This window comes from Conger conger, chromosome 5, assembly GCF_963514075.1.
Source record: "Conger conger chromosome 5, fConCon1.1, whole genome shotgun sequence".
Lineage (NCBI taxonomy): Eukaryota > Metazoa > Chordata > Actinopteri > Anguilliformes > Congridae > Conger > Conger conger.
Genome location: NC_083764.1, coordinates 2,481,915 through 2,492,707, shown reverse-complemented (window position 1 = coordinate 2,492,707; position 10,793 = coordinate 2,481,915). Strand labels below are relative to the sequence as shown.

At 42.6% G+C, this 10,793-nt stretch overlaps 1 protein-coding gene across 2 annotated transcripts; it reads left to right on the top strand.

The window, feature by feature from the left end:
- The first annotated feature begins 5,152 nt into the window (after positions 1 to 5,152).
- Positions 5,153 to 8,683, top strand: hlx1 (H2.0-like homeo box 1 (Drosophila)). Of its 2 annotated transcripts, XM_061243422.1 has the most exons (4): positions 5,153 to 5,721; positions 6,426 to 6,605; positions 6,973 to 7,157; positions 7,814 to 8,683. In XM_061243422.1, the coding sequence occupies exons 1-4, from the start codon at positions 5,286 to 5,288 to the stop codon at positions 8,111 to 8,113; spliced, it is 1,101 nt and encodes a 366-aa protein (XP_061099406.1). In that variant the 5' UTR covers positions 5,153 to 5,285; the 3' UTR covers positions 8,114 to 8,683. The 2 variants fall into 2 exon arrangements, with proteins under 2 accessions (XP_061099406.1, XP_061099407.1); XM_061243423.1 differs by lacking the exon at positions 6,426 to 6,605 and having other exon boundaries at positions 7,814 to 8,679.
- Positions 8,684 to 10,793: the final 2,110 nt, after the last annotated feature.

Genomic DNA, 10,793 nt, shown 5'->3' with positions numbered 1-10,793 from the left:
GAGACACAGAGATGAACAGGGTTTACAGAGACACAGGGATGAACAGGGTTTACAGAGACACAGAGATGAACAGGGTTTACAGAGACACAGGGATGAACAGGGTTTACAGAGACACAGAGATGAACAGGGTTTACAGAGACACAGAGATGAACAGGGTTTACAGAGACACAGAGATGAACAGGGTTTACAGAGACACAGGGATGAACAGGGTTTACAGAGACACAGAGACACAGGCCCATGCCCCGTCATATAAAACAGACTTAAAGAAAGTCCTCTCTCAGCTGGACCACGCCTGACTACAGCAGAAAATCACTGTCATCAAACCCAGACCCAGTCGTCACCTTTCACCATCAATACTTTAACGGATGTTGCAATTATAACTTGTTGTAATGTTGTTTTTTTGCCAGCGGACTCGCAAACAGATCCCTGGTGTGTGTGTGCAAAGTGCACTGCCTCAGGACAATCATCACGTGTTCGTGGGCTGAAAAATGATTAAAATCCCGGTTGTCATGGCCACTATGGAGGAGAGCCCAATGAATTAGCCTACTTTTGGCCTGATGATGTCATATCTTGTGATGATGTCATATCCTTTCATCTCCTCCTCAGACTGACACTCTCTGATCTGGTCTATTTAGCTCAGTAACATCGATTATTGATCCCCAAGGAGGAAAATTACTTTCCCTGCAGCTGTGCAAGTAATAACAACAATAATGTAAAAAAGAATAATAATAATGTTAAAATGAGGGTCTCTCACACAGACCCTCTCACACACATTCTCTCACACACACTCTCTCACACACACTCTCTCACACAGACCCTCTCACACACACTCTCTCACACACACTCTCTCACACACACTCTCTCACACAGACCCTCTCACACACACACACTCTCTCACACAGACCCTCTCACACAGACCCTCTCACACACACTCTCTCACACACACACTCTCTCACACACACACTCTCACACACAGACCCCCTGAAGGAGCGCGTCAGTCTCCCCGTGAGAGAGAAGATGGCTGCCTGCCACACAGTAGGCCCCTGGATGCAGAAGCCCCAGGGTTCCTAAAGCAAACACGGCCAGAAATAGTGCTGTCGGCCCGGGCGCCTGATCTGGGGCAGGCAGCGGGAACATTCGGGGGCTTTTCTGCTCATGGAAATTATTTAATCACGTCCAAGTCTCTGTGATCCGTGAAGAGGTGGGCCACAGTGCTGGTCATTCAGGCTTCTCAGGCTCCGAGAGAGAGAGAGAGAGAGAGAGAGAGAGAGAGAGAGAGAGAGAGAGAGAGGAGAGGGGGAGAGAGAAAGAGGGAAACGGGGGGGGAGAGAGAGAGAGAGAGAGGGGAGAGAGAGGGAAACGGGGAGAGAGAGAGAGAGAGAGAGGGGAGAGAGAGGGGGGGGAGAGAGAGAGAGAGAGAGGGGAGAGAGAGGGGGGGAGAGAGAGGGAAACGGGGAGAGAGAGAGAGAGGGGAGAGAGAGGGGGGGGAGAGAGAGAGGGAAACGGGGAGAGAGAGAGAGAGGGGAGAGAGAGGGGGGGAGAGAGAGAGAGGGAAACGGGGGGGGGGGGGGGGGGGGTGATTAATCAGGACAGAACAGTGGGCAGGTCCAGTGTGTTTTGACTCTCAGATCTTACGCCTTGTGCCACCGCCACTGCCAACATCTTTGTTTTCACAAGCAGCTTCAAATGTTCAAATGAAGAGGTGACACAGGGCAGTGTGGGCAATAACACATACCAAGTCAGCAACAGCCTGTTTGATTGGGCAATAACACATACCGAGTCAGCAACAGGCTGTTTGATTGGGCAATAACACATACCGAGTCAGCAACAGCCTGCTTGATTGGTGCAGTGTGGGCATTAATGCCTACAAGTCAGCAACAGCCTGTTTAATTGGGCAATAACACATACCTAGTCAGCAACAGGCTGTTTGATTGGGCATTCATGCATACAAGTCAGCAACAGGTGGTTTGAGTGGCTGCAGCATAGGCAATAATGCTTACAAGACAGCAACAGGCTATTTGATTGGTGCAGTGTGGGTAATAGTGCCTACAACACAGCAACAGGCCTTCTGATTGGGTGAAGTGCGGACATTAATGCCGACAAGTCAGCAACAGGCGATTTGATTGGTGCAGCGTGGGCAATAATGTATACCAGGTCAACGGAAGATTGTAAATCAACCGGGACAAGCTGTGCTCTGAAAATGAACTGGTTTGCAGGACAACCATGCTTGTGTCTTAGTATTATTGTCATTATTACCATTATTCATATATCATATTATTCATAGTAGGCCTATGTTACAATTGAGTGTGAGCGTGATGATGTAGGCCTATTATTAGTATTAGTACTGTTATTATTCAACAAACCTATGAGAAGACAAATAATAATAATCTTCTCATGGTTTTCCTTTAGAGGGCCCGGTGTTGAGACTTGAAAGGGCCGTTAGCTGTCGCACCTGCTAAGGTGGTTGTAACTGGGCCTCCCGTTAAGATGTAAATAACTTTGGACAAGCTGACAGTAACTTCGCGCAGGGACTACGGCAGAAGTCGCCTACTGTACATAAAAATAAAGCCCTCAACCCCTCCCCTGAAAGACATGGCAATTATTAAGCCTTCAATTCCGTTTTTAAAAATAAAAATGCAATAGATGTGACGGACTTCAATTATCAAACGTCACAGTACAATATGGAACTCAAGTCTTTGCACTAAACCCCTGTCCTGCAGCAAACTGCCGTGTAAGCAGTTGGGGGGTTTTGCAGTCTGTTGTGTCCGAACGCCTGCTTGGCGTTTTTGAAAGTTTCGAACTCTGAGCACCTGAAATAACTGCGCCGTGCTCGCTCCCGCTGCGCCGCTCCCGCATCCTCTTCCCGAGATTGTTTGGTCTGCTCGCTCGAGGGCAAACGCTACATATCATTTCTAAAATTAACCCGGAAAAGTGTCACTTCAAAACACCGTGATAGGCGGCAGCCCGGGTCATAGGCCCATCCGGATATGAATCAAATCTAATGAAGGCAATAGACGGAGCGGATGGCCAACCAAAGGACAATTGTTTTAAGCCTCTGACGTCTGCCGGGAGGATAACAATTGATCATTTACCTGACAAAGTTATTTGGATAATTCTTATCATTTACAATTATAAAGACGTAAATGGTGAGGTTTCGGGGGGTGGGTGGAGGGTGTTGTCGACATGAAAGTAATTCGAGCCATTGTGCGTTAGACAAACAAATAATAATGCATATAACAATAAACAGCGTAGCCTATGGACCATTAATAAAATAAACAGCCACTGTAGTCTGCCGTTTAAGTTGAGAAATATTATTGTGCTAATAATATTATTATTAGCCCAATTAGCAGGTGGGGCTTTAATTATCTTTATTAAATAGTACCGTTTGCTTCAAATAAATAAACATAAATGTCCCCTTTTAAGGTCCATGTTAATATTTTTTCTGCATATTTAATGTTTCAGGCAACAGTAATAATGTAGACGGGTGATTATAACATTTTATTATTATACAATAATAATACGTTTACGTATTGCACATTATAGAATAGCCTATTTTTGAAAAAAAAAGCCAACGAATAAGACGACTGGGCACTGGCAAAGAATAATGAATATACTACCCTGTTCTTTTTAAAATAGCCTAATTAGACAAGATATAATAAATATAATAATCCATTCACCCGGTGTTCTTTGCCCTTTGTCAATACGTCAGATGTCCGTCGTGGTAAATATGGACGGAGTATGGCCTCTGTAGTTATTTGTGTTTTCGTTTTTTCGAAGGGAATAGATTTCCTCTTTTTATTATAAGCACGAGGGCGGATTTGCGTCACCACGCAACTTGCAGGCCGAGATAAAGTTGCACAAATATTGAAAAAAGGAAGTTCTAACGGTCATTATAAAGCTTTTCCCCCTCTTCTCCGGAAGAAATAAGGACTTCGGCTGTATCCTAAAATACTAAAACACGTTCTATTTCGGGACAAATCTAGCAGGCATATCCGCTCATTTAGTTAGCATCGGAGCCCATCAAAAACAGGATGACCTGAATCCAATAGAAGTCGTAGTTTCCTGCGCTCCGCGAGCCAAGATTAAATGTATCATAGTGCATGAGAAAGTTAACTCCGGGCCCAAGTTCATCGCTTCTGCTGTTCCACCTGGACAAAATGAATTAAACAAGTGCAACAACGAAATAAAGGGATGGTTATTTTTCTCCATCTCGCGATTGTTAAAACTGTATTAGAAATGAGAAATAACTGAGAATAGGAGCTCATTGTATAAACGATAGGACTATAATGCGAGCTCTATTTATTAATTCACCTCCATCATGCAATCAGCTTACTGGTGATTTTTTCATAATTTAGTCATTCTTTTCGATGTAATATTCGGTGTACACTAAAAAAAACGATTAAATGAAAGTGTTTTATTTTGAACCATGTACAATCCAAACCAAAATCGGCTTGAAATGCCAGAATGAATAACGCAAAACAACCGCACAAAGGAAAAAACAACAAATAAACACTGTGGTATAGAATACGAATGGACATACAATACTTTATAATTGTAGCTACATAAATACAATATGCACTATTATTATGCAATATTTATAAAAGTATATATCATTTTTGATCATATTTATAGCTATATATTATTGTTCTTGTCTTTTTTATTTTAAGTTGTCCTTGTGTTGATTATGATGGTCCTTTCTGGTGTTCCTATGAAAATAATTTTACTATTTTTGCTTTTCATTAGTATAGTTTTTGTGTCAACCACAAAAAAAAAGTATTATCACTTTACTACCTATCATGACTATCACTAATATTGTTATTGTTGCTTTCGCTGTTGTTATTATGACTATTAATTATTATTATTATTATTATTATTATTATTATTATTATTATTATTACTAATATCTATTTTATTAGTATAATTAGTTTCTTTATTAGTATTATTATTATTATTATTATTATTATTATTATTCAATGTTGTGTCCACTACTAAAGCACCAGAGTAATACAGTGTAACACACACTGCGTCTCATCACCTAGAGGGCGTGTTTTCGCTTTGAAACTGATCCTTCATTGGCCAGCGCATAACCAATCAGTCCGCGAGTCGAAACTTCTGCGTAGGACTACTTGGACCAGACGCTGAAGTTTCGGACTTGTGAGAAACATTCCTGGCCCTTTAAGAAAGAACAACTACCGTTTAAAGCCATAATCGCAATTACATACTGGACGGGTTTTGTCGAATTTCACCATTCCTGTTTAACTAAAGGGCACCGCAGGACTGCGAGGATGTACACTACCGGACTGAACCCGTTTTATCCGTCTAATTTTAGTCTTTGGTCAGCGTACTGCTCAAGTGGTTTTGCCCTGGATTCAATGAAGAAACCTTCCTTTTGCATCGCCGATATACTGCACGTTGGAGACGCGGAGAATATCCACGGGTCTTCGGCGCTCATGGCTCATTTGGGACCCCGGGGTCCAGTTCACGCTTCTGGATCTCCGCTGCGTCCTTCTCCGGTATCCCCGGATCCCTCCGTCTTCGGCTCGCGCGTGAGCCCCGGTTCTCCGTACCACAGACACGGAATACATTTGACCTCTGTTTCCAGAGTGACGCTCAATTCTCAGCAAGCTCCAGCGCCGTCGAGCAAGGACCTCAAGTTCGGGATTGACCGCATATTGTCAACAGACTTTGACCAAAAATCAAAGGAGACATCAACGTTAAGAGGTACTTCACACATTATTTGTACATATTATTTTTAATTTAGACTCGTTAATCTCTAATCTAATCTCTTCAAATTATATTTACCTAGTTCATCAAGGCAGGTAAATTCACTTGTTAATTTGCTTTGCTTTAATGTTAGCAATGCAGGCGTGGTTAACATTTATGATACATTATTTTATTATTGTATTATTTGTTTCAGTTCATTCCTTATTTGAACAGCCTGAAAGATACACCGCCACAAAGTTATTAGGACTAAAGATTTACTTATTGAGCCAGTTTCACAGACAGAGAATAAACTAGGTCTAGGACAAAATGTAGTGTTATTGAAAAATCTCCATTCAAAACAGAATTGAGTCCTGGACCAGACTTAATCTGTGTCAGTGAAACTGGTCCATTCTTTCACTTCTGCTTAAATCGCCATATCCCCATCATGCAAAGTCAAATTTAAAATGTAGAACGGGCAGCTTAATTTGATGCAGTGAAAATGAAAAGTTCATGCAATTTTTGTGCATTTTATTATACACGGAGAAGTGTGTCTGTACGGGTCTAAAAACGCCCCACTAGGCCTCGGCAGTAGTTAAGATAATTGACCAGCATAAATAGATGGCTAGTTTCACACACACACACACAAAAAGTAGTAGGCTACAGGTTACCACAGGTTTCCGAAAATGACCACGTTCGGCTGATTCTGTTTCGCCTTGTGACAGATCTCACGTCCATCGTTAGCTCGAACCGTCAGGCAGGCGTCCATATGACCGCGCAGTCCGCAGCCAGCCAGTACTTCGCCTCCTTAGACCCCGGGATCGGCGACCCGTCCGCCGTGTTGGGCGCTATGGGCGGCGTCACCAGGCACGCAGGCCAGCACCAGTTTCAGGACACCTTCCCAGGTAGAGTAGTCCCCTCGTCCAATAAAAACGCCTCCAGAGAACACTGATTTATTCTGTTTGCTGTTTCTCCCTGTCCACCCCCCGCGATTTTCGCTTATTGTCTTTTAAATAGTGTAGCACATAGGCTAGGTGACACAGCATGACCACTCAAAGCCAATACACAATTAACACCGCCCTTTAGTCACGTAGTCACTTTAGACGTGGAGTAATTTAAGGATGACATGACCCGTTATGGATTATGGGATAATTATCATGGCCGTCAGTATTCTAGAAAGGTTTTTAAAGCCACGTACACAAATAATCCTGACTTCAAAGTGTTTGCCACCGTGATTCTGAGTCGTTTGTTCGCCCTCTTCTTCAACGACAGGTCCGTACGCGGTCCTGACCAAAGACACCATGCCACAGACGTACAAGCGGAAGCGCTCGTGGTCGAGGGCGGTGTTTTCCAACCTGCAGAGGAAAGGGCTCGAGAAACGATTCGAAATCCAGAAGTACGTCACCAAGCCGGACAGGAAGCAGCTCGCCGCGATGTTGGGACTGACGGACGCGCAGGTGAGTCACCTGATCGTCGCCGTCCATTACGGGCGTTATAAACCCAGGAGAACACGCGGGCTGAGAATTACAATAGCCTATAGTAGGTTAAATACAGGGTCATATTTCATTGAACTGAAAAGTAATCTGACATTTAGGATCGAATTTCCTCTCTCTAGTATTGTTGATGATTGAGGTGACAGACAGTCTGACAGAAACAGCTCAGACCCACCCAGAAACACAGGCTACCGCACAGAAAGGGAAGAGGGCTTCCACTTAATAGAATTACGAAAGAATTCTAAGGAACTGAAAGTCGTTCACACGAGAAAATGCGTATTCATTTCAGTTTTAAGATGAAAACAACGTTCAGGACTGTTGCTATGCTACAGTACCCCTTGAAACACACTTATTTAAATTGTCTGATTTAAAACAGTGAAATGAGTGGCTAATTACGAGTAGCAGAGTGTACAGTCAAATATTACAAACGCCGAATTTTGATGTGGTGCCTAAAACAGCTTGAATATAATTACATTTTAAACAACATCTTAGAATAGCATTTTGTACATTTTCTGATATGGCCCTGAATATTTATCTCGGTCTAGGTTGCGTGTTATAGCCCCCCTATAACCATCAATGGCCAAAGCGACTGATACGTATACATATACATCTTCCCTCAGGTCAAGGTTTGGTTCCAAAACAGACGAATGAAATGGAGGCATTCGAAAGAAGCGCAGGCGCAGAAAGAGCAGTCGGATAAAACGCTGACGGAAGCCGACCCGAAGGACCAGGAGTCCGAGTGCGCGAGCGACCCGAGCGAGTCCGAGTGTGAGGACGGCCCGGAAAAAAGTGACGTTGACATTACAGAGCACAACAAGACGAGCGTCATCATGTCCGGAGCTGCCCCTTTGAGTGTCGACGAGGAGGCACCAGTCAATACGAATACAGAAACTGCGGCGTCATCGCAAATATTGTTATAAATGTACAAAAAAACAAATGTTCAATGTTGTTGTGATGTAAGTAATAATTTAATATAAACGCATTCATATCGCTGTAACAAACGAAAATAATAAGATTCAGTCGGAGGTCATAAGAAAAAAGTCTTAAAGGAAAGAGGGCCAAAATCAGTTGGGGTTATATTATTTCATGTTGGACTCGCCACCCTGCTCAAGACAGTCCAGCAAATTAAAATCTTCCTTTATTAAACAGAAATGTCATGCTATATATTTTCTCATTTGGATCACCTATTATAAACAAATACCTTCAGAAATATACCACTTGGTAAATGTGATACCTTTTGACTGTCGATAAATGTAATTGTACAATATTTTGTCAATAATTTTTGCACTGAACATAATGTAAATAAAATGTTTCTTGTTTTCTTCATGTAATTGCGAAATCCATTTGCGTGGCATTATTTTTCCATGTAAGTGTTGTATCATTTTCATTATATACTCTCATAGAATTATGACCACAATATTTATTTTATGTTTTATGTGTATATGTATAACCACCACCCACTCCCCAAACGATGGAGGCGACGCTGTTTTTACATTTTTCTTTGGTTAGGAATTTATTCCTGCCGTTTTTCGATGTACAGACTGTTGCAAGGGACCCAAAATGTCTTGGAAAACAGCTGCGGTCGGCGACCTGGGAAGGCGAGATTAAGTTTTAAGCGAATATTTTCTTTAAAAAATGTTTTAAAAATCTTATGGAATAATGCACCTTTTGGATGTGTTGGGGGAAGACCGTTGCCAGAACGAACAGCTGGAGAGCGCCGCGCGAGCATTTTATTGGGAACACGCGGACGCTTTCAGGGGAAAACGCGCTGGAAAGTAACACGCCGTGCCACGCGCAGATGTGCAAGGATGCATCGGTTTTACACGCGTTAACGTCCACGCGGTCCACAGCGGGCGACAGTATGGACAATTTCGGTCATAATACATATTTAAGATATGAAAATATTTAATAAACAATTTGCTTTGAAATGCCTGTCTACTTTTACAACTGAGGTCAATTCCGTTATTATTCGCATCGGCAAAAACTCATGAAAATAAACCGGATGCCTCTGATCCGACAGGCCAGACCTCATCTGCCAATTAATTTGCGCTTCTTGGGGATGTGCGCTGAGTTTCAGAGGAATGACATCGACGCCGCTATCCCGCGATCCTCCCCAGTAAAACAGGCCTTCTGTGAAGAGGCCAAATAAAGTCAACGCCGCGGAGATGTACCATCACGCGCAGCCAGACTGAGGCAATCAAATTATTCACAACACTGACCTTTCCGTGTGATAAGAACAGCATATGTCCTGCTCCGCTATTGCGCATGCCTGGGTATCGGTTTTAATAACCATCTTTCTGATGTGTGTCATTTGCGCTGGGCCATACTCCATTTGAGGCCATATTTTAACAATACACAAAATCTAACAAATACGAATAAAGCGTGTAGAACTCTCATTACGCAGATGCAATAGACTCGTGGCGCCATACATTTATTTTAATCAATAAAATACATTTAAAAAAATATAATATTTTATTTCTTTAATTAACATTTTTTTAAATATATATTTTTAGATACGATGGCCTATATGTTCGATGTCCTTCAGATGTACTTATGAGAAGATTATATTGGTCTTCGGATTAAAATATGCATTTCATGCGTGTAAAAAATTACTGCTGTGTGTGTGTGTGTGTGTGTGTGTTTGTGTGTGTGTGTGTGTGTGTGTGTGCGTGAGTGTGTGTGTGTGTGTGTGTGTGAGTGTGTGTGTGTGTGTCTGTGTGTGTGTGTGTGTGAGTGTGTGTGTGTGTGTGTGTGCGTGAGTGTGTGTGTGTGTGTGTGTGAGTGTGTGTGTGTCTGTGTGTGTGTGTGTGTGTGTGTGTGTGTGTGTGTGTGTGTAAAGAGTGGCAGAACTTGGTTGCCTTTCCTTTACTCGTTTACTGCAGTATTCTGTAAAGATTTCCTCACGTTATGAATAAGCTCCAGGCCTGTTTCAGACCCACGCCTGCATTAAAATACAGGGATCAGCCTCAAAAGACCTTGCAGAGGAAAAATAAACAGTTCACAAATTGAGATGGAGTTAGAGACGGTCATTAAAACGAAAGCATGCGATGATCTAAGCATAACACTAATATTATGCATCATTTAGACAGGATAACGATGCCACCTTGTCAGCTCTCGCTACTTTACATAACCCATTTGTTGAATATCGGAATCATAAGAAGTTGATAAATGACAATTTGGACATCGCTTGGCTTCCACGATCCTTTCATAGGCACGTTAATGTAATTCCGCCTAAGCCTTTCTCCAAAGAATGTTAGCAGAGGGAATGCTGGCGTCTTCAAGAAAGCCGAGTGCAAGGAGTCGAAATTTATAGTTTGTATACATTTCCTGGCTCCAGATATCAGCGTCGTAATGGATGGGTGTATTTTATGAATCCAGGCTCAGATCTAAGAATCAAAACCCTCTCCATTTATGGGGCTCTAATGCCCCGGCCCTAATCCGCGGGACAGGCTATAAAATTGGTTGCTAAATGTGCTGTTTTGATAACAGAAATATTTTATCGATTACGGCGATGGAGCGCAATAAACCTCACGTATAAAATCTCTATGTGTTTTGACTACTTGGCGTCTGTTCTGAGACAGCGGCCTGTCCTCTCAAGAC

Excerpts from the sequence above, each read along its gene's own strand:
- hlx1 (XM_061243422.1), top strand. The coding sequence starts at position 5,286 with ATGTACACTACCGGACTGAACCCGTTTTATCCGTCTAATTTTAGTCTT. Across the intron at positions 5,722-6,425 it reads GGAGACATCAACGTTAAGAG|ATCTCACGTCCATCGTTAGC; the intron begins GTACTTCACACA and ends GCCTTGTGACAG. Across the intron at positions 7,158-7,813 it reads TGGGACTGACGGACGCGCAG|GTCAAGGTTTGGTTCCAAAA; the intron begins GTGAGTCACCTG and ends ATCTTCCCTCAG.